This window comes from Rana temporaria, chromosome 2 (genome assembly GCF_905171775.1).
Source record: "Rana temporaria chromosome 2, aRanTem1.1, whole genome shotgun sequence".
NCBI classification, from domain to species: domain Eukaryota; kingdom Metazoa; phylum Chordata; class Amphibia; order Anura; family Ranidae; genus Rana; species Rana temporaria.
Window position 1 is genome coordinate 185,450,631 of NC_053490.1, and position 23,660 is coordinate 185,474,290.

A 23,660-nucleotide genomic window follows, 5' to 3' on the forward strand; every position below is an offset into this window, starting at 1 on the left:
TATATATATACATACACACACACACACATATACATATATATATATATATATATATATATATATATATATATACACACACACACACATATACACATATATATATATATATATATATATATATATATATATATATATATATATATATATATATATACATACACATATATATATAAATATATATATATACACATATATACACATACATACATGCATACATATATATTTATTTACACACACACACGACAGCTCGTGGAAAATTTTTTCATGCTGAACAAGTCAAAATAACCACAGCTGATAACAGTTGAAAGTCAAATGGCTTTGTGTGCCATTGAGAAGGTGATTAACTGATTGAGTTTAGAAGTCAATTTTAGGAGGGTGGTGATCCTTTCTCCAACTTAGTGATCCTTTTTTTTTTTTTTTTCCTAACATGTTGGTGTTCTATGTTTCATTTGTTTTAATAAGATGCACACAGGATGTTATAAGTTGCACAGAAGAAATGTGTGTGTAAATACAGGTGATGATACAAAAATGGTGTCTTCATTTCAGGCTGCAAAGCAAGAAATGTGATTTTAAAGGGGGTAATGCTATACTATACCCATATTATACATACACTCCAAAGTTTCTTGCTCACAACAAATCTCATCAGTACATGCATTTTTCAAGTCTTTTGAGCCTCCTGGCTCAGGAGATAAAAAAATATTCACAGGCAAAAGTACCTACAATAGGCATCTGAGCATCAGAACGGGACTACGGAACAATGGAAGAAGGTGGCCTGGTCTCATGAATGCTTATCTGTGGAAGAGATGGCACCAGGGTGCAGTATGGGAAGAAGGCAAGCCAGTGGAGGAAGTGTAATATCTGCCATTCATAGGGATGTTACTATGACACACACCACCTACCTAAACATGGTTGGTGACAAAGTACACCTCTTCAGATAATGCACCCTAGCACACTGCAAAAATTGTTCAGAAACGGTTTGAGGAACATGCGTTTGAGGTGTTGAGTTGGCCTCCAAATTCTCCAGATCTCAATCCATTAAGCATCTTACAGGACTTGGAAACGAGCAGTTCATGTAAGAAAACCAACAGACATCTTACAACTGAAGGAATTTTGAAAGGTTCAGGCCCCTTTCAGACGTCCGCTCCGTCTGTCCGTTCATTACAAGTCCGTTGTAATGCATCCCTATGGGGACGCGTCCGTTAGCGGATGGAGCATCCGCTAGCGTCCGCATCAGTCGGGTTCCGCTTTTCTGAACGGAAGAAACCCTATTTTTCTTCCGTTCGGCGGAACGGACCGGATGCAGACGGACAGACGGACCGTCTGCATCCGGTCCCCCATAGGGGAGAGCGGAGCAGAGACAGGGCGGTCCCTGCACTGTGTGCGGGGACCGCCCTTATCCGCCGACAGCTCAGCGGGGATCCCCGCTGAGCTTTGGCGGACACACGGAGCGGACCGAGAAACGGTCCGCTCCGTGTGAAAGAGCCCTTAGTGGTCAAAAAAAGTCAATAACAGAGGCTTTCTAGTAGTTATAAAAAATATGTGCACACAAGGTTATTTTTTACCAAAGGGTACTGACTTTTTCCATTGTACAGTATTACATCTATTGATACTTTTGTTGACTGAATGGTTAAAAATGCACATTTTATTAGTGTTTTATTCAAGTATATCTGTAGGTATTGCGTGAATCTATTCGCCTGTCTTAATATTTCGAAAAAGTCAACATTTTATACGGGTTGTACTTTTTTTCACATGACTGCAGATTTTTTTTTTTTGCTTCATTATGTAATTGAATTCTGACAGCAGAACTCCCCCACCATCAGAATACACTGTTTAGCGCTACAGCCAAATGGCTGCAAGAGCTGCTTGAATGGAAATTTTCCAGCAGGGCCATTCATGAGAAGTCAATCAATAGATTGACTAATCATGAACAGGAGCGGCCATGGATGGCTCAAACTTGGCCCAGAGCCTGCTGAAATGGCCGAATATTGATCCATGTATGGCCAGGTTTAGGAATCCCACATTGCAAATGTGCCACGTGGCAGGGTGGCATTACATGTATTATAAAATCTTTGCAACTGAAACCTGTTTTCAACTCGAATGTTAGAACAGTTTAATTTGGTCTTTTTGTGTAATTTGGGACAAGAACACATGATACAGCAATCTTGATGAAAGCAAAATAAAACAGGGAAATTAGCAGTTTCCTTTAATACATATGTAGTACACAATGTTAATTACAGCAGGACTGTTTTTCCAGTTAAATAAAATTAAAAACTTTGTATTCACCCCTCCCCAAATATAAAATTACTAAATTATTATTTTGAAAGAACAATATGATCAAAGCTTTAAATAACACCACCATTTAACCACAGTATTCATAACCACCAATACATACATGACCTTTGCTTTGGCAAAAAGAAAAGTTTTCTTTTGAACAGTGTATAAACCTAACATAGCAAAGACTGTATACGTCTTTGTATTGCACTTGTTTATGTACAAGAATAAACTGTAAAGACAAAAATATAGCAGGTAAAATGAATAAGCACATTTGTCACAATAAAAGTTTTCAGCAATGAACATTAAAAAAATGCATAGAAATGTAACACGTTTATGTACAGAAAAAATGATTTGTGTCAATTAACAATATATACATTCTCAATACTCAGTAACATCTTTCAGGACGGACTAGTAAAAGCAGTGTGAATGTGTGAAGAGGTGAAATATTAAGGTTTTTCGTGTGTATTTTGTATAAGTTAAATTTGGAAGATCACAGACAATCCATAATACAAACAAGGAAATACAATCCTTAGCAAGCATTCAGTGATCCTAAGCTAAATTGCATGTACATATGAACCTTATTTCCAGTTGAGCATTAAAATAAAATTAAGATCGTCCGTATTTAAAAACACAAACAGCAGAGGAATGGGGAAAAAAATAGTTAACTGACTGAAGACTAAATGTGCTTGGTTTTAAAACTAATATGTAAACTTTAGTGTCATATTTTATATAATATACTATACATTCCTTGATATCTTCTCCTTTAAGACCTACTGTGCTATTCCTTGTGACTGCCCTAAAGTAGGGTTCTAGCTAGCATAAAAATATTTAATACATTACTTTTCCCCTTTTGACTTTTTTTTTTTTTTTTTTAAAAGCAGGTATTGCCAAATGTAACACACAAACACACATGGCGTTATGGCTCCTGCAATAACCATACCCAGCCATATTTCAACAACCATATAAGTTGGCTAAACATCTGTAATAGTAGTAAATGGTCATCCATTTATAGAAGACCATGGGCTCTGCAAAGCATCCTGAGATAGCCATATGTGAGGCATGGTGTGAAATGAACAAGGACAAGGACAATCATGCAATGGAGGAGGAATTGGTCATTCCATGGACTGTTGTGCTTGTTGGAGTTCCACTTATGGCATTGAAGATGTGAAGTGAGTTCTGCATAACACTGATCTTTTCCTCTCCGCACCAAATCTTCAGGACACAAAAAGAAGAAAGAAGAGGAATCAAAAATTTGGTAAAATTAGTTCCAAGTGAGTAAAACGAAGGGGGAAAAAACCCAGAAAAAAAAATCCCGAAAACAAAGCCAAATAATCCCCCAATCAACCACATTTTTGTTCCTGGACTTTCACATGGTTTCTTGAAATGGAAAATCAAAGTCAAGACACAGTTTTAAATCGATATACTGCTTCCCTAACCCATTCAATGCATTTATCAGCACAGTAATTCTAATCTTGGTGGTTACAGTGACTGTGCCAAACATTTCATAAAAATTAAAACATCAATAAGCCCAAAGCCAAAAAACAACTCCTGCATTTAAATCTATCTTAAGCAAACATGCATAGATCAAAACAGAACAGAACAAATTTCATTACCATCCCATCTGCCCATGTGTGCACAAGGAAAGAAAAAGAGAAACATCCAGTTATGGTTACTCTGACACAACATCCTATTCTGTATCACAGGAAATGAATGACCTTAGAGACACAAGGTCCTATGATACACATACCGTTGCCATAGATTTTAAAGGATAAAACACAAACACCATATATTCCAATGTATAATACATATTAGCAGAGGGGTTCCTTCCAGAATCTGATGGTTTATTGGCCCTAGTGCGTATAAGTTTGGTAAGGACATTTTTAGTGCCAACAAGCACAGATCTTACTGACATGCAATATCTGTGAAGATTGGGTTGAGATATGAGAATTAAACTGCTATGTATATAAAGCAGGAAGGTCAAACAAAAAGCTTTATTTATTAAAATGGTACTAAATCCAAAAGCAAAAATGTTTTGTATATTGCAGCTTACCAATTCTTAGTTGTGATGATTGCATTGGTTGTCTTATTTTTAGGCGTTCTTTATTTTCACCTGGTGATCTGGCCAGTTAGTTTATTTTACAACACAATAATCTCTTCAGCAAAAGTAGCAGTTAGCCGCATTTCTCCTTCATCCAGAGTGGGGGCACTCTAATATAGGAGGTAAGTTACTGGCCAGATCACCAGATGAAAACAAAAATGTAAAAAAAGCTAAAAAGAAAAAACGAATGCAGCCACCACATCTAATTATTGGTAAACTATAATATTTTAAATCTTTGGTTTTGGGTGTGTGTTTAATACTGCTTTAAAGAACAGTTGCTAAACATCATCTGAACTGCCTCACAGCAACCAGTAAGACTTACATTTCAACCCCTTAAGGTTTTCAGTGCAGGGTTTTTTTTTTTTTTTTAAAAGGATGGCATTGTGAGACTTAAAGTGGTACTAAACCCTTCTATTCTTTATAGCCAATGAAGCTGCCATCTTAGCCCGTTTCATCTGCAGTTGCCATGGTGCTGCACATCTGATTAGATATGACATCAGCTATTTGGTGGCTTGACAAACTGGTTGAGCACAAGCAACTGTGAATGTTATTCACAGCATGTCTTGAACCGTTTTGGGATACAGGTATGTTGATGGCTTTACTTTGGAGGAGCTGTGTAAACCTTCGGACTAAATGAACAAATATAATCATTTGGCAAATTTACTACTTAAAAGACTGCCCATAGCATATATACTGCAGCAGGGCGGCTCTTTTGAGCAAAATGACGTACCTGTACATCATTTTGTGCAATAGATACTGTGGGTGTGCACGCCGATTGGCCAAAGGGGGAACCAATCAGCGGGTACAGCGGACGCATGCCCAGCATCCAGCCGCAATTGCTCCATAGAGAGATAGAAACAAGGCAAAGCGTCATTCTGTCAGATGAACACAGTGATCATGTGTTTCTGTTAATCAGGAACACGGATCACGATGTTCATCTACTGAGTCCATCCCCCACACAGTTAGAAAGCATCCCCTAGGGACACACTTAACCCCTTCCCTGCCAGTGTCATTAGTACAGTAACCGTGCATATTTTTAGCACCGATTACGGTAGTAATGTCATGGTTCCCAAAAAAGTGTCAAAAGTGTTAGGTGTCTGATCTGTCCGCCGCAATCTCGCTAAAAATTGTTAAACGCCACCGATGCTAGTAAAAAAAAAAATGCCATAAATCTATCCCCTAGTTTGAAGATGTTATAACTCCTGCACAAACCAATCAATATACAATTATTGCGATTTTTTTTTACCAAAAATATGTAGCAGAATACATATTGGCCTAAATTGATGAAAAAAAATATTTTTTACATTTTTATTGGATAGGTTTTATAACAGTGAAAAAATTATTTTTTTTGCAAAATTATCAGCCTTTTTTGTTTCTAGCACAAAAAATAAAAACAGCAGGGGTTATCAAATACCACCAAAAGAAAGCTCTATTTGTGGGAAAAAAAAATTGTATTTGGGTACAGCATCGTACGACCACGCAGTTGTCAGTTAAATTAGCACAGTGCCGGATCGCAAAAAATGGCCTGGTCATTAAGGGGGTATGTTTTTCTTGGATTTCAAGTTTAACTTTTTAGGTTCATTTCTAAATGTTTTGGATACAGTAGAAAAAAAACCAAATATAGTCTTATAAGTGTATCTAAACTTAGAACTGTCAGTGCGGACTCTAGATACTTCTCTATGGTTGACTTGCTAGACCATAAACTGAAGCCAACTGGTTACTGTTGGGTTATGAGACAATGGTTTAAATTGTGACTACTTTGCATAACATAAAACAGCACTTATTCCTCACACAGAATATTCCAGGTGCGTCACTACATACCTGCTCATGCATGATTTCAGACAGCTCTTTCACCATTTCTCTGTAATTAGCTTTCATCTCTTCTTGATATTCAAACTGGTTTTCCTTTATGAGCCTTTCATTTACACACAAGGCCTGGCCACATGCTTCAACAAATTGCCTAAATTGATTAAAAGGTCATGACAATTATGCCAAAAACAAGTTTAAGGTGAATATCTCTGCTGGAGGAAGCACACTATTATCGCGCCTAATAATGTAAATCAACATCCCAAAAAACATAGTAAATTTGTGTATTCAAGTGCTTGTGGTGAAATGGTATCTAGGTAACCTTCCTATAAATTATGTTAAATTCCATGGAAATGTTAGTTTGAGATTTTGCATAGATTACAAATGATTAACCACTTGCCGACCAGCCGCCGTCATACTGTAGGAGGTTGGCTCTATTGCCGTAGCTGTACGTTGGTTTGTGTAATAGATACAGTGGGGGATGCGTGTGATTGGTGGCCGTGATGTCCGCCGGCCACCCGCGATCACTCCACAGAGCCAGAACAGGAAAAGGTCAATGTAAACAAACAGATCCCCGTTCTGACAGGGGAGTAGAGAGAGATAGTCTGTTCCTAGTGATCCGGAACAGCAATCTCTTTCCTTCTCCAGTCAGTATACTCCCCCCACAGTTAGAAACACCACCCAGGGAACACATTAAACCCCTTGATCACCACTAGTGTTAACCCCTTCCCTGCCAGTGTCACATATACAGTAATCGGTGCATTTTTATAGCACTGATCGCTGTATATATGTCAATGATCCCCCCAAAAAAAGTGGCAAAATCTATTCCTTGTTTTGTAGACTGTATAACTTTTGCGCAAATCAATATATTCTCCAAAATACGCCCCTTTCTAGCCAATTACACAACAAAACTCTTAATTCACTCCCTGGTCATCTCTCACCTAATTACTGCAACTCCCTCCTCATTGGCTCACCTCTGCATACTCTATTCCCCCTTCAGTCCATCATAAATGCTGCTGCCAGACTCAGCCACCTTACCAACTGCACTGTCTCCGCTACACCTCTCTGTCATTCCCTCCACTGGCTTCCACTCACCCAACAAATTAAATTCAAAATACTAACAATTACCTACAAAGCCAGCCACAACTCTTTCCCCAGCTACATCACTGACCTAGTCTCTAAATACCAACCTAATCATTATATTCGTTCTTCTGAAGACCTCCTGCTCTCTTATCACCTGCTCACATGCTCGTCTCCAGGACTTTTCCAGAGCCTCTGCAAGCCTATGGAACTCCTTACCCCAACCTGTCCGTCTATCTCCTTCTCTATTAGCTTTTAGAGGATCCCTGAAAACCCTCCTCTTCAGAGAAGCCTATCCTACCCACACCTAACAACTGTATTTTCATTTTGTCCACCTAATCATCCCCCACATCTACTACCCTTTGTTCCACTTGACCCTCCCTTCTTGACTGTAAGCTCTAACGAGCAGGGCCCTCTGATCCTTCCTGTATTGAATTGTATTGTGACTGTACTGTCTTTCCTGATGTTGTAAAGTGCTGCGCAAACTGTTGGCGCTATATAAATCTTGTATCATATTAATATTGCGATTTTTTTTACAGAAAATATGTAGAATACATATTAGCCTAAAATGAGGAAGAAATTCATTGAATATTTTTTTGGGGGATATTTATGACAGCAAAAAAGAATCGCTTTTCTTTCAAAATTTGTGTTTTTTTTTGTTTATAGTGCAAAAAATAAAAAGGTGATCAAATACCACCAAATTTTGTTTGGGAACAATGTTGCACGACCGCAATTGTCAGTTAAAGCAACGCAGTGCCGTATTGCAAAAAATGGCTTGGTCATTAAGGGGGTAAATCCTTCCGGTCCTCAGGTGGTTAAATACACACTCTGATATCCAACTTCACTACAAAAGATGTGCACTAAGAAAAATACATATGCCAGATAAAAACATGTTAACCATCTATAAGTACTATTCAACATTACCTGAAAACCTCTTTTAGTTGCTTTATTTTGTTGTCTGCATATCTTTTAGTGTTGGTATCATCCAAGAAAGCTCTTGCATATGCTAAAGGTCCAGCATTTACCTGGAAAGTAAAAGTATAACAAACCTATTCATTTTTTATATAATCAAAGCGATTTAAAATGTTATGCCATCCAATAGGAGTGTTGGTACTTGGAGAGTAAGTTCATCTTATCAAACAAACTGAAATGCTGAACACACACCCTACACCCTCCCCAGGTCTGCACTGTGGGTGATGCGCTGTCAAGTGCCCACACAGCCAGTGTAGCACTGGTGCTGCTGACCAATCAGTATGCTCTGAACCCTCCTGGAAGCCCTGAAGAATGAATATGAAGAAGCGTGGAGATTTTAAATCCCAGGACTGCTGCACTGGCTGCATGGGCACAGACAGCACATTACCTATGGAAGGTAAGTACAGCAGGGATGGTGTAAGGAATTTGTTCAGGATAATTGCCAAATGTTTGTGCATTTGTATAACTGGGGTAAAATATTAGACTTTGAAAGGTGACCTGCAAAAAAAATAAAAATAAAACGCAATTGTGAACCTCTCTGAAAATGCTAGCTTTCAGTTGGGCAGTGAATATTTTCAAAAGAAAGTTGTCATACATATTTATCTTAAAGCGGTCCTCCACCCTAAAGTGGAGTCCCGCTGATCGGAACCCTCCCCCCCTCCGGTGTCACATTTGACACCTTTCAGGGGGGAGGGGGGTGCAGACACCTGTCTAAAGACAGGTATTTGCACCCACTTCCGGCCACACGCTACGGGCGAAAGACGGGCATTCCGTCACATCCCGTCTGTCGCCCGTTGTGTGCTGGGAACACTCGGCTCCCAGCACACAGCGTGTGAGCCGATCGGCGGGCGCAGCGCGACTCGCGCATGCGCCGTAGGGAACCGGGCAGTGAAGCCGCAGCGCTTCACTTCCTGGTTCCCTCAGCGTGGATGGCGGGGGGAGCAGCAGAGTGACGAGCGATCGCTCGTGCTCTGCTGCGATCGGCGCTGGACTCCAGGACAGGTAAGTGTCCTAATATTAAAAGTCAGCAGCTGCAGTATTTGTAGCTGCTGGCTTTTAATATTTTGTTCCCATGGCACATCCGCTTTAAACACAAGTGCAGAGGACAGAGAAACCGGATTCTATTTATTTTGTAATGAGCTACAGAATTCTGGGGAACTATATGAATAGATAAAACAATCTGATGGACAGCTCAATTTGTCAGATCACAAAGCCTGTTAAAGCGGTAGTTCACCCTCACTTACATCATTTTTCCATCGAGACAGGCATTGTAGCGCGAGCTACAGTATGCCTGTCCCGATTTTTTTACCCCCGTACTCACTGTGTACTCGTACATTAAAGATTTCGGCTCCCGCGGGGAATGGGCGTGCCTATGGAGAGGGAGGATGATTGACGGCCGGCCCTGGCACGTCACTCTCCCCGAAGACAGCCGGAGTAGGTCTCGGCTCTTCACGGCGCCTGCGCACAGGCTATGCGCAGGCGCCGTGAAGAGCCAAGCCTATTTCGGCTATTTCCAGAGAAGCGTGACGCGCCAGAGCCGGCCGTCAATCACTTTCCGTCTGGATTGGAACGCCCATTCCCCGTGGGCAGACGGAATCGTCTAGGTCGGATTAAACAGTGAGTACGGGGATAAAAAATGTAAGACCGGCATACTGTAGCTCGCGCTACGATGCCGAATTTTATGATAGAATAAAAAAATGTTTTATTCTAGGGTGAACCCCCGCTTTAAAGTGACCAGTGTATGGCTGCAGACAAAGGGAAAAATGGCAACTGTGGTCAAAGCATGACTGTAGGATTATTGGCCATCATGACATTTTTATGGGTGAAAAGTTTAACAGAAGATCTAAAAGAAAGCCAAACCAATCTATAATGCCAGGGGTAAAGCTTAAATAAAATGTAATAATAAACCATCACAGGAAAACTTACCTGTACACTGACACTGCCTTGCAGTTTTAATTGTAATTTGATCATATCCACTTCAGAAGAAGAGCAAACTTGACGAAGCTCAGCTACTTTTTTACTCATTTCATCAATTGCTACTTCTATGGGGTTCAGGTCAGTGTGGTGCTGATACATGACAGGAATCCGCTTTTTCACATAAGGGAAACTGTGTAAAGCTGTAAGAGAGAAACAGTCATTTTGTGTTAAAAGGGGAAGAAAGCTACATGGGAACGGTCACTGCTGATTTGTTTGGGGCCATCCTGATTCAAGCATTACTAATTTGTAAATGTTATAAAAGGTTAGTGCAGCCCATACAATTCAAATGATGCAATAAAAATGAAAAAAATAAAACAGCAAAAAAAACCTGGGCCAAAAAATCAATCAAAATCCAAATTAAATGTGACTAATAGTCCAAGAAATTGTGTGACAAACACATTCCAGAATCCGTTAAAATTAGGGCTGTTACTGATCGAAATGTTTCTGTTCGATTAATCGACTTTTTTTTTTTTTTATCAATAAATTTTTATTGGGTTTATCAATTTACAACACTTGAGATAGTTGCATTCAATATACAACTTGAGTAGTATAATCACCATGTACAGGCAAACATTTAACAGAAAAAGAATACGGTACTCAGCGACCTAGGCCAGCCTACCCCAATTGGGTACAAACTGTAGGACTGGGAGGTCACCAAGATGATCAGTGGTACACCTATACAGCTAAAGTAAAGACAAATAAAGGAGGGGGGGGGGAGGGATGGAGAAAACTGAAATAAAGGCTGCCGTTAGTCATTATCTATACCAAAGATTCAGTATTTTATACTGTTATTCTTCAGACTATAGGAAGATTATTAAAGTAAGGAATCTTTTAAATATTTGGAAGCTTTCGGGTGGGTTAACCACATTTTCCATTTTCTACAATAGGGGATTATAGAATCATTCTTATAGGCTAATAATAGTTCTAATTGAGCTTGGGTGTTTAATCTGGTGATGACCATTGGTAGGTTTGGGGCATCTGCGGATTTCCATAGAGAGGCCACTGTAATTCTTGAGGCTATCAAAATATGTAAGACAATAGTCCTATACAAAGTGGGGTATTTGTCTAGATCTATACCTAATAATGCGTTAGTAGGAGTAAGCTTGGTAAGGTTGCCCGTAAGATTGGCGATAAAAGATGAGATAGAGTTCCAAAAATCTTTTTAAAATCGATTAATCGACTAATTTCGATTAATTATAACGCACATACAGATCCAACTACTTTTAGCTGATCTCCTTGCAGGCTGATTCCCAGTGCAGCTACCAACCACTGGAAAAATGGATAGCAGGATACAAAAAACACACAGGCAGCGCTCGATGGGAATAGCATTAAAACTTTTATAGTCTTCAAGTAGGTAACCAAATAAATATTGCACTGGAGATAAAATTGATGTAGCTACATAAAACGTAAAAATGGTGCGAGTAATACCAAACGGGAGCAAAAGCAGTCATAAAAACATGTACCTAAGTATGATACTGGTATAAAAATGTGTACAGCGATACCACTGCTGAATCCAGATGAGGAGAGGTTAACATCAGCCCGTCGGCATGTAGATGTCCCATGAAGGGAATTATCACAACTCCCAGTGGATGGCTGTAGAATCCCAGGTTGATAGAGGGAAGTTATGGAGGGAAGTGCAACAGCCCTTGCGTGTGGCAGATAGTAAGGTCCCGCCGGCATGCAGATATGAAGGCACAGCAAAGGAGCCCTTCAGATGGACACGGCAAGCCCCGCCGGTGTTCATGACATCACCGGATCTCCGATGGATCTCCCTGAAGGCCCAGAAGCCGGCGGAGAGGTGAGTACCAATCAAAAGAATTTTAATCGATCAAAAATATTTTGATCGATCAAAAAAATTTAAGATTAATTGATTAATTAAAAGTTAATTTGCACAGCCCTAGTTAAAATTCACCAGTGACTTAGATTCAAAACAATAGGTCAGGGGTCTTAAAACTACGGCCCTCCAGGTGTTCAGGAACTACAATTCCCATCATGGCTAGTCATGTCAGTGAAATGAGTTTTGCAATGCCTCATGGGATTTGTAGTTCCGCAACAGCTGGAGGGCCGTAGTTTGAGGATCCCTGCAATAGATGATCCCTCCACAACTATACGATTGGCCACTCTCCCCTTAAAGCAGGGTTCCCATCACGTTTCAATTTTTAAACATATCTGCTTTCATCTCTCGTTGTAAATGTCAATATAGTGTCACTCATTTAAAAAAAGAGATTTTTAATACAGCTTACCTGTAAAATCTTTTTCTTGGAGTACATCACGGGACACAGAGCGGCATTCATTACTATATGGGTTATATGGAGTACCTTCAGGTGTAGACACTGGCAATCTCAAACAGGAAATGCCCCTCCCTATATAACCCCCTCCCATAGGAGGAGTACCTCAGTTTTGTAGCAAGCAGTATGCCTCCCAAAATGGTCCTCAAAAAAGAGGGGTGGGAGCTCTGTGTCCCGTGATGTACTCCAAGAAAAAGATTTTACAGGTAAGCTGTATTAAAAATCTCTTTTTCTTTATCGTACATCACGGGACACAGAGCGGCATTCATTACTATATGGGATGTCCCAAAGCAATGCTTACAATGAGGGGAGGGAGAACATCTCCAAGACAAAAGGATTTAATTTAGAGATATACTCAAATCATAATAAATCCAACTTAGTTGAGAAAAATAATTTTAAATTTTAAATTTAACTCAAAAAAGAGGAGCCCCCGGAATCCGAGGGTCTCAAACTGCAGCCTGCAGCACTGCCTGCCCGAAGGCAGTATCAGTATTCCTTCTTACGTCCAACTTGTAGAATTTTGTAAATGTGTGGACAGAAGACCAGGTTGCCGCCTTGCAAACTTGAGCCATAGAGATCTGGTGGTGTGCTGCCCAGGAGGCGCCCATGGCTCTAGTAGAATGAGCCTTTAATGATACTGGAGGAGGCAACCCTTTCAAGCCGTAGGCCTGAGTGATTAATTGCTTAATCCACCTAGAAATGGTGGACTTTGCAGCTGCCTGCCCCTTCTTGGGCCCATCCGGTAGAATGAACAGCACATCTGTTTTCCGGATCTTCTTTGTAGCTTTAAGATAGGCCTTCATGGCCCTGACAATATCCAAGGTATGCAGCAACCCTTCCTTTCTGGAAGTAGGTTTAGGGAAGAAGGATGGTAATACCAAATCCTGGTTCAAATGAAAACTGGATATGACCTTCGGTAGGAAGGAAGGATGAGGGCGGAGAACGACCCTGTCCTTATGAAAAACAAGATATGGTTCCTTACAGGATAAGGCCGCTAGCTCCGAAACTCTTCTTGCGGAAACTATGGCAACCAAAAATACTAACTTCCTTGTCAGTAGAACCAAAGGAATTTCAGCCAACGGCTCAAACGGTTGTTTCTGTAAACTTGACAGAACAAGATTTAACTCCCACGGACAAAGCGGGGATTTAACTGGAGGTCTAATACGTAAGACCCCTTGAAGGAAGGTCTTAACCAGCGAGTGGGTGGCCAGCGGCCGCTGAAACCACACTGACAGAGCAGAAATCTGTCCTTTGATTGTGCTTAATGCCAATCCTTTATCCACTCCTAGCTGGAGAAAACTTAATACTCTATCGATGGTAAATTTGCGAGAAAGCCATCGCTTGGACTCACACCAGCCTACATAGGCCTTCCAGACCCTGTAATAAATCACCCTAGAGACCGGTTTCCTGGCTCTGATTAGGGTAGAGACTACTCTCTGAGACAGACCTCTACCCCTGAGAATCAGGGATTCAGCTTCCAGGCCGTCAAATTTAGATGCCGTAAGGCAGGGTGGAGGATCGGACCTTGCGATAGCAGGTCTGGCCGTAGAGGAAGAGTCCAAGGGTCTCCCACTACCATCTTTAGGATGAGTGAGTACCATGCCCTTCTGGGCCATGCTGGAGCTACCAGGATGACTGGTATGTGTTCCACCCGGATCCTGCGCAGCAGGCGGGGTAGTAACTGGAGCGGGGGAAACGCATAAAGAAGTTTGAACTGATGCCAAGGGCAAACCAACGCATCGGTTCCGCAGGCCATCGGATCCCTTGAGCGGGATACGAACCTGTCTAGTTTCTTGTTGAGTCTCGATGCCATGATATCCACGTCCGGCACTCCCCATCTTTGGCAGAGTGCTTGAAAGACTTGTGGATGCAGAGACCATTCCCCCGGCCATAGAGTCTGGCGGCTTAAGAAGTCCGCCTGAAAGTTGTCCACTCCTGGAATGAATATTGCCGATATGCAGGGCACATGCGCCTCTGCCCATAGGAGAATCAAGCTCACCTCTCTCTGAGCGGCTTGACTCCTGGTTCCCCCTTGGTGATTTATGTATGCCACGGCCGTGGCATTGTCTGATTGAATTCTCACCGGGAACCCCTGCAATTTTGACGTCCAAGCCCTGAGGGCTAGTCGAGCAGCTCTGAGCTCCAAGATGTTGATGGGCAACTGCTTCTCTGGCTTTGCCCAAGTACCTTGGCGAGTGCAACCATCCAAAATTGCTCCCCAGCCCGTCAGGCTGGCGTCTGTGGTCACTATCTTCCAAGCCACTGGGCTGAAAGACTTCCCCTTCAGTAGATTCTGAGGGTCTAACCACCAACACAGACTTTGTCGGACTCTTGATGAGAGCGGCAACGGGATATCCAAGGCCTGTGGCCTTCTGCTCCATGCTGACAGGATGGCTGCCTGTAGGATGCGAGTGTGGCTCTGGGCGTATGGTACCGCCTCGAACGTGGCCACCATCTTGCCTAGTAACCTCATACATAGGCGAATAGTCGGTTCTTTCTTGCTTAGAACCAGTAGGATTAATTCCTTGATGGCTTTTACCTTCCTCAGAGGTAGGAACACTCCTTGTTGTTCTGTGTCTAATCTCATGCCGAGATATTCCAACTGCCTTGTGGGCTGGAAAGCTGACTTTTCTCGATTTAGGACCCAGCCGAACCTCTCGAGGTATTGGACCGTGAGGGCCACTGCTCGCTCCAAGCCGGGAGACGAGTGGTCTATGACTAGGAGGTCGTCCAGGTATGCTAGGATCGTGACCCCTTGGATCCTTAGCTTGGCTAGGATCGGAGCTAGGACCTTCGTGAACACCCGGGGGGCCGTAGCCAACCCGAAGGGAAGCGCCACGAATTGGAAGTGACGCGAAGCCACCATGAAGCGTAGATATCTTTGATGTGGCTGATAAATTGGAACATGAAGGTAGGCATCCTTTATGTCTATGGACGCCATGAAGTCGTCCTTCTGGAGTGTGGCAGCTGCTGACCGCACGGATTCCATCCGAAATGAGCGGATCTTTAGATATGCATTTACCATCTTTAGGTCCAAAATTGGCCTGACATCTCCATTGGATTTTGGGATGATGAATAGGTTGGAGTAGAAACCCAGCCCCTGTTCCAGGACTGGTACCTCTACTATTACTTCCTGGGAAAGTAGATGATCTAATGCCGATCTTAATGCGGCTCCCTTTTCCGGATCGTTTGGAATCCTCGACTCCTGGAAATGAGGAGGAGGAAACCTTAGGAAATCTAATTTGTAGCCTGTGGCCACGGAAGACCGTACCCACTCGTCGGGAATGCTGGCTTCCCAAATCTCTGAAAAGAGTCGCAGCCTTCCCCCCACCTTCGTGGGTGGGGGCGCCCCTTCATAAGGTTGGCTTGGGGGCTGGTTTTGCTGGTTTGCGAAACCACTGCCTTTTGCCTCTAACAGCCTGTCCTTGTGATATGCTGTTGAAGCCGAAGTTTGCTTTTGCAGGAGGCCGTCGATACTGCTTGGCATTAGAGGGCCCCTGCCCAGGGGAATACTGTCGTTTAAACGCAGGCCCCTGAACCTTCTTCTTAGTTGGCAAGAGAGTACTCTTGCCGTTTGAAATGGTCTGAATGTATTTATCTAGGTCTTCTCCGAAGAGTCGTCCTCCATGGAAGGGGAACCCTACCAGGAGCTTCTTGCATGGGGGCTCAGCCTCCCAGCTTTTTAACCATAAGAGTCTTCTCATATGGATAAGGGATAACGATAAACGTGACGCTTGCTGCATAGAATCCTTGATTGCGTCTACCGTAAAACATATGGCCTTAGGGACATCCGAAAATTCTTCTGCCTGCTGGGCAGGAATAAGTTTAAGCATCTGCTTAAATTGATCCGATAATGCTTGAGCGACCCCAATCGCAGCCACAGCTGGCTGTACTACTGCCCCTGCAGTAGTGAAGGAGTTCTTAAGTAGTGCTTCCAAGCGCTTATCAACTGGATCCTTGAACACCTGTATGTTTTCTACAGGGCATGTTAACGATTTGTTAACACATGAGATGGCTGCGTCCACTGCAGGAGTAGCCCATCTTTTGGAAAATTTTTCTTCCATAGGATATAGGACAGAGAACTTTTTAGGTGGTAAGAAGATCTTATCTGGCTTGTTCCAATCTTGGAACAAAACTCCCTCTAATAGAGGATGGATCGGAAACACAGCATTGCTTTGAGGCGCCCTCAGTGAGCCCAAAGCTGAAACCGTCGATACCTGGAGATCTGGTACTGGCAAGTTGAATGCCCTATGGACCAAGTCCGACAATCCTTGAATCCACCAGCTCTCCCTCAGGGAGACTGCCCCAGACTCCTCTGTATCCGGATCTTCGATCCCTGAACCTACTTGGTCCTTGTCCAAGAGGTCGTCCAATTCCCCTGAGGAAAGGACCTCCTCTTCTGAGGGCCCGATGGCCCCAAGGCTCCCTGTGGGGAAAGCAGCGGCATAGCTTTGTCCGAGACCTCAGACTCTCTGGGGGAATCCCCACCTCTTGTACCCTTGTTTTTTGATGCCATGGTACAATACCGAGGTACACCTGCTACTTATTGGTACCTGGGACTTATAAATAGTTAAATGCCCAAACACCTGTTTGGGGGATAAAAAATGCTTCCTCTCCCCTAGATGACACTTTTTTTTTTTTTTTTTCAAATCTAGGAAAGAAAAAACATTCTGTCCCCCTGAGTAGTATTGCAAGAAAAACTATGAGATGGAAAAGAAACAGCCTATTCCTAGGCTTGAAAACAGTCTTTCTGAAGACTGCAATATTCTTTCTGGCCACTGTGTGTCCTCGGCGCCCCGTGCTTGCCGTTCTGGTCTTTCCTCCTCAGTTCCAAAGTATTGAATGAGCTATATGGAACAAACAAGGAAGGGCCGCCCCTTCCTTAAGCCACTGACCCGCCCTTCCCCCCCAGCACTCTCAAACAGGAAATGCCCCTCCCGACAGGGGGGGGGTGGGGTTGGGAGGAAGGGACCTCTCTGCTCCAGCAAACTGCAGCCTGCAGCCTGGAACCATGAGGAGGTCAGCGTTTTGCCTGCTTTGCAGGCTCTGAGGAGGAAGACTGAATGGAGCATCGCCTGGAGGCTTGCAGGTAAGCACAGCTCTCTGACACACACATATACTTTTATATCACACAGGCCCCACTCAATGCTTTTCCAACACTACAAGGGAGGTCACATCTTATGGGGAATAATACATATAGAGCCATCCTATCTTTATGATATGTGACTAGTTTGCCAGATGCAGTGCATAACTTTAGGCATGTCCCCTGTGACCCCCCAGAAAAAACCTGCTAAGAACCAAGTTCCGCAAGTTTTCCCCTCACTTACCTGCTCCATGCCGCAGGACTTTGCCAAGCAAGAGGCCCAATCTTCCCCCATCTCGGTGGGGATGTCTAGACCTTCAGGCCCTGGGTTCCTATGAAGGATCCACTGTCCTGGGCCCATATAGCACTCTGGCAACAGAAACATTAGGCACCCAAAGGTTTCTAAGTTCTGGGCCCAGGGTCCAGCTCTCTAAAAAGAAAAGCATTATGGGCTATACCCCAAGGGTTTGGGGTCCGGTTACTGACCACTTTAGCGCCGAGGCTTTTTTGGACAGAACCGGTTAGCTCACCTAATCCCAAGGATGCGGAGGCAAGCTAAACCATGACTAACACCTAAGACACTGGCGGAAAAACTGGGGTACTCCTCCTATGGGAGGGGGTTATATAGGGAGGGGCATTTCCTGTTTGAGATTGCCAGTGTCTACACCTGAAGGTACTCCATATAACCCATATAGTAATGAATGCCGCTCTGTGTCCCGTGATGTACGATAAAGAAAAGTCCCGCTGTTCCGCCGAGATATTCAAAAGGAACGCTTTATATTGTTGTCTGCAGAACGTTCTCACTTTGCTTGTGGGCATTGTGAAGCCCACAAGCAAATACTTCCAGGAATACTGTGGATGACTAGCTGAAAGGGCCGCCCGTCCCGCCCCATTCTCGTGCATCCGCAATAGAACTGCCGCGCCGTCAAACACTTGGGTTGTCATCACAATGAGCGGCGGCGGCGAAAGTGCACGCCGTTGTGATGGCAACCCATAAACATCAACAAGCCGGGAGACACAGGGGAAGCGCACGGCATCCTGGGAGCCGAGGGAGCGGACGTCAGGATCCGAGGTGAATAGGAAGGCAGATTTTGTGGGACCGCATAGCAACAGGCATTTTTTTTTTCAGGTTCAAGCTACAATATAAAGCAAAGTTATATTTTTGATGGAAACTCCACTTTAAGGCATTAACTCCTGTGTTACCAGGCAGTCATGCAAGCAGAAATGCAGATACGTCCGATGGCAAATTGTCTTATCAGGTCCCTCAGTATTTCGCATACGTCGCCTGCTGCCGTACTTTCATGAAACAAACTTGTTGTTTGTTTGTTTTATGCTACTGATCGTTCGGATCTTTGCGAGTAGTTTTATGCTTATCCAATAAATTTTAGTAATTTTAAAAACGGAGAGCACTTAGATCTGTCTTTCTTCCATACATGGTTTAATATCCTGCTGTGGAATACTGAGGGACCCGATAAGACAATTTGCCATCGGGTGTATCTGCATTTTTGCTTGCATGACTGCCTGGTGAACACAGGAGTTCATGCCTTAAGGTGAGAGTGGCCAATCCTATAGTGGTGGAGGGATCACCTATTGTTTTAAATCTTTGTCACTGGTAAATTTTAACGGATTCTGGAATTTGTTCGTCACACAATTTCTTGGACTATTATTCACGTTTAATTTGGATTTTGATAGATTTTTTGGCCCAGGTTTTTTTTCCTTTTCATTTTTATTGCATCATTTGAATTGTACGCGCTGCACTAACCTTATATAACATGTATTTTTCTGGACTTTGTGACTTTCCTTAAGATTATAATAGAATATAATATAAGATAATAATTTTGGGAGGGAATTAATTTATTTTACACGTATTTATATATTTTTGCGCTGATTGCACCTTTTGCTATTTGTATTACTAATTTGTAAGCCACAAACTAGGGCAAGGATATAATTTGTGAAGTCTGAATAGTCTATATATTACCATAAATACATGTTCAAGTCTGAGCGCACACCAAGTATATATTAGAAGGTATTGTACATGGTGCTTATTTATAGCCCTGATGAAGGGGACACTGCAGTTGTCCGGAAACTTGTTTGCTTTGCACCACATATTGTTCCACAAATATCATTCATGATCAAGATTGACCTGTCTTGCCTTTTGTCCTTAAAGTGGTTGTAAACCCTTACAGACCCACTATCTCCTAAACGGTGCAGATTTAGGAGATATCCAGGGTAAAAAGTGGTCCCCTGTATCAGCATGTGCCAACATCATAGGCACATGTGCACTGAAGCAATGGCACGTCTGTACTGTTGCTGGCGGGTCTTGCGCGCCGGAGCCCACGATACCTGCAAGTAACTTTGGGAACGATGTCGCCAGCCAGAGATGTGTACGGGGACTGCTGCAAGGGCTTCGGTCTAAGATAAGCATTTCATAATGAGCTAGTATGCTGTGCATACTAGCTCATTATGCCTTTGTCTTGCAGGCTTTTTGTTTTTTATTTTTGGGTTTACAACCACTTTAACCGAAGTTAACTTTAGCTTTTTTTTGCCACATTGAGCTTTCTTTTGGTGGTATTTAATAAACTGAGATTTTCTTTTTTGTTATACAAAAGTTTCTCTTATTTTATTATAACTCATAGCAAAAACAATATCAGGACAGAACAAAACCCTGAAAATTAACTATTTTTAGGAAACAGACACTCAAGGTGATCTGACTTTCTGCCACAAGGTTTTGGAAATGAAAACAAGCTGGTATTGAAGAGGTTAAAAGATGGAGTTTGGTTATGATGCACTAGATACATTAAATGTAGAGGTCATATACAGAGCAGCACTGATTAGTGGTATTCTGACGGGCCAGAAGTCTCCTCACCATCAGAATACAAAGGCTAAGCAGGGAGGATGCCCTCATACACCTCAAATGTGTAGATGGGGAAAATAGAGTCCTTTCGTTTTTTTTTTGTTCAACCCGCTGTTTGAACGAAAAACAAACTATGGGCTGCCTTAGGGCCTCAAATAGATCTTAGACAGGCAGAAGCTACAGCCTGTTCTTCCATTTTTACGTTGGCACTCACCAGATCAATAAGAGTCTGTAGCTCTTTAGGTATATCATCATCCAGCAAGGATTTCTGAGATTCTTTAACAGTTAGAGCCTCTGCAGCTGAAGGCTCAAAAGCCTCTAGGGTTGCAGGCAGTTTAGATAATGATTCTGCAGGGGAAGTCATGGGGAACACTTATGGCCTCTGCAGCCAAAAGAATTGCAATTTGGCCCATGAAATCCCGCATGGCTGCCATGAAATCCTCACAGGTTAAAACGGAAGAGTAGGCCGTACCAGAAAAACTAGAGAAGCTCACGAGGAATGTAACTCGAGCAGGAGACAGATTTCCTGGGTGTTAATGGAGGGCCTGTAGTAAACCCTCTCTGGAATGGTTAGTGGATTGTAAGCCAGAGGGACCCGATACAGCGAACGACTCCGTTTGTTTGCGAACTGACATGTTGCACAGCAAGGAGGGACATGTTGGCTCAGAAGACAAAGTTTTGAAATGTAACCATCATTTTGTTGAAGGAATATGTCATATGATTTATGTTATGTTGATGATATATGGAAACTGTATTGAAGATCCTACTTTTTATTTTAAACAAAGAAAATATTTAAAGTAAATCCTTTGGTACTCATAAACCAGCTGCTGGAAGCAGGAGAGGATCAAATGGCTGGCGGTGGTCAGGTACCTGTAGGCAGCAGCAAGGATCAACTTAGATGAAACGGTTTCTCTTGCAATTAGGAGCAGTGATGCAACAAGTATTTTAACCCTTTTAGTAAAAAAAAAAAAAAAGAGAAAATATTGGTAATAATGGTGCCCTGCAGTTCTAATAAATGAAGCAGCTCCAAGTGCTCAGACCAGTGCTCTCACCACCAGATACATACCAAAGACTGTGCCACAGATCTGGACCTGGAAAGCACTCTGTCACTAGCCAACACAATTGACAAAGGTCTGGAAAGCACTAGAATGCAGAACCTAGTGCCCTAAGGTCACATTTAAGGCAGGTACTGCAATTCTTCAGACCAGCAAGTAAAAAAACAGGTAAACTTTTGCCAGTAGAGACATCATTTATATATGGCTAGCATTCGTACAATAAACCTAATATTAGCCTCCAGTATTTGCATGTGTAGCAGCACTTAGACTGGGAAAGGGCAAAGTCAGCACTCTGAGCCTATCAGGCTTTACGATCTGTGAGCACGACTGCGAGAGAGGAAAAAACAAATGGCCCTATTACTGTGCTGCAACAAGGTAGGTGCAAGTTCTTAATCACGTGTTAATGCTCAGCTGCTGCTTGTCTAGCTCACAAAACTGCACAGAACTAAAAACACACTGGCGGGTAAGATAGTTAAGAAATATGCATTGCATAGGGACTGACGCTTCCCATCCAACTTGAAGGCGTATTAGAGGTCCTGCAAAGAAGAATGGGAAAAAACGTGCAAAAAATGGGAGTGCCAAGCTTGCAGCATAATACTCAAAAAGACTTGAGGCTGTAATTGGTCCCAAAGGTGCTTCAACAAAGTATTGAGCAAAGGCTGTGAATACTTATGTACATGGGATGTTATCCTTTTAATAAATTTGCAAAGATTTCAAACAGACTTATTCCATGTTGTCATTATGGGGTATTGTTTGTAGAATTTTGAAGAAAATAATGAATTGAATTCATTTGGAACAAGGCTGTAACATAACAAAATGTGGAAAAAGTGGAGCGTGGTGAATACTTTCCAGATGCACTGTGTATACTTTTTTACACTATGATGTTTTTAAGAGAAACAGTATAGTCCAATTTCTGTGATTTCGATTCACTAGCTATACATAGTATAATGTATACTTACCAGTGAGTATAGTTCTGCGTTTACACTGCTCTTCCACCCCACCGTGCCTTTTTCCAGAGAGGGTAAATGGCAACTCAAACACAAAGCGGCGAATATTGTGACTTTTTTCAAACTCTGTTTTTCTTTCCTGCAGTTCCTTGTCTTCAAAGTAAGGCGTGACATGCGTGACTTGGATGTAGGCATATTTGGAGTCCAAGTCTTTCGGGTTTATCTTTATAAAAAAGAGGCAAACAAGAAGTCAATGGGAAAAATAGTAAATAGCTAATACACATTATAAAAAAATAAAAAAAAAGCTATCCAACAATCACTCGCCACAAATATTAAAAAAAATATGTTTTATCGTACAACCCCTATAAGTGTAGCAGTGTGAATTCTACATAACCAATCACTATAATATATCCAAATATAAACAAAATGTGTTTCAAGTCGCAATTTTATAACAAATGTCAACAAATACCCACAAACAGTTGCATAAATCATATACCAAACATGTATAACACTATTCCTTAAAGAGCAGAAATAATTGCTCAATTCAATACCAAAATTATAACACTTTCAAGAACAATCTCCATCATAAAGTGTGAAAAACTTAAATTTTTGCACTTTAACCAGTTCCCGACCACCGCATGTACATATACGTCCACAATATGGCACGTACAGGCACATGGGCGTATAGGTACGTCCCCGCCTTACCTCGGTTCGGGGGTCCGATCGGGACCCCCTCCGGTACATGCGGCGGCCGGGAACGGTGTACGGGAGGTCCGGGAGGAGGGGGCGGCTATTGGTTTCCAGCCGTCCCCTCTCGATCTCCCTCAGCGAATGAGAATGCAGCAGAGCCCTCCCTGCCTGTGTAACTGTAAACACAGGCAGGGAGGAAGTGACGTTTTCTCCCCTCTGGCGGTCTTTTCGTTTGATTCCAGAGGAGAGAAGACGTCAGTACTGTGAGTTGCACCAACAGCACACTGACACAGCACACATAGGCACATAACCCCCCCCGATCACCCCCCCCAGCACCCCCAGATCACCCCCTGTCACAGTGTCACTGATTGCAGTGATCATTTATTTTCTGATCACTGCTTTTAGTGTCAGTGTGACAGAAAAAAGTGTCAGGGCAGTTAGGTTTAGGCCCCTTTAGGTCCAGGGTAGCCCCCTACCCCCCCCCCCAATAAAGGTTTAACCCCTGATTGCCCCTAAAGTTAACCCTTTCACCCCTA

General features: G+C 42.6%; 1 protein-coding gene across 18 annotated transcripts in view; it reads right to left on the reverse strand.

Annotated features, from left to right (window-relative positions):
* Nucleotides 1-2,162: 2,162 nt before the first annotated feature.
* The window catches only part of DOCK9 (dedicator of cytokinesis 9), a 365,118-nt gene continuing 343,620 nt past the window's right edge, over nt 2,163-23,660 (reverse strand). For 17 of the 18 annotated variants that reach the window (XM_040336152.1, XM_040336151.1, XM_040336141.1 and 14 more), the window contains 5 exons: nt 22,447-22,657; nt 10,157-10,347; nt 8,183-8,283; nt 6,194-6,332; nt 2,163-3,486 (listed from right to left, as the gene is read on the reverse strand). In XM_040336152.1, the coding sequence (XP_040192086.1) occupies nt 3,364-3,486; nt 6,194-6,332; nt 8,183-8,283; nt 10,157-10,347; nt 22,447-22,657 (765 nt within the window). In that variant the 3' untranslated portion in view covers nt 2,163-3,363. Of the gene's footprint in view, nt 3,487-3,887; nt 3,896-6,193; nt 6,333-8,182; nt 8,284-10,156; nt 10,348-22,446; nt 22,658-23,660 lie in introns of all 18 variants that reach the window. The other variant, XM_040336144.1, reaches the window with a different exon arrangement.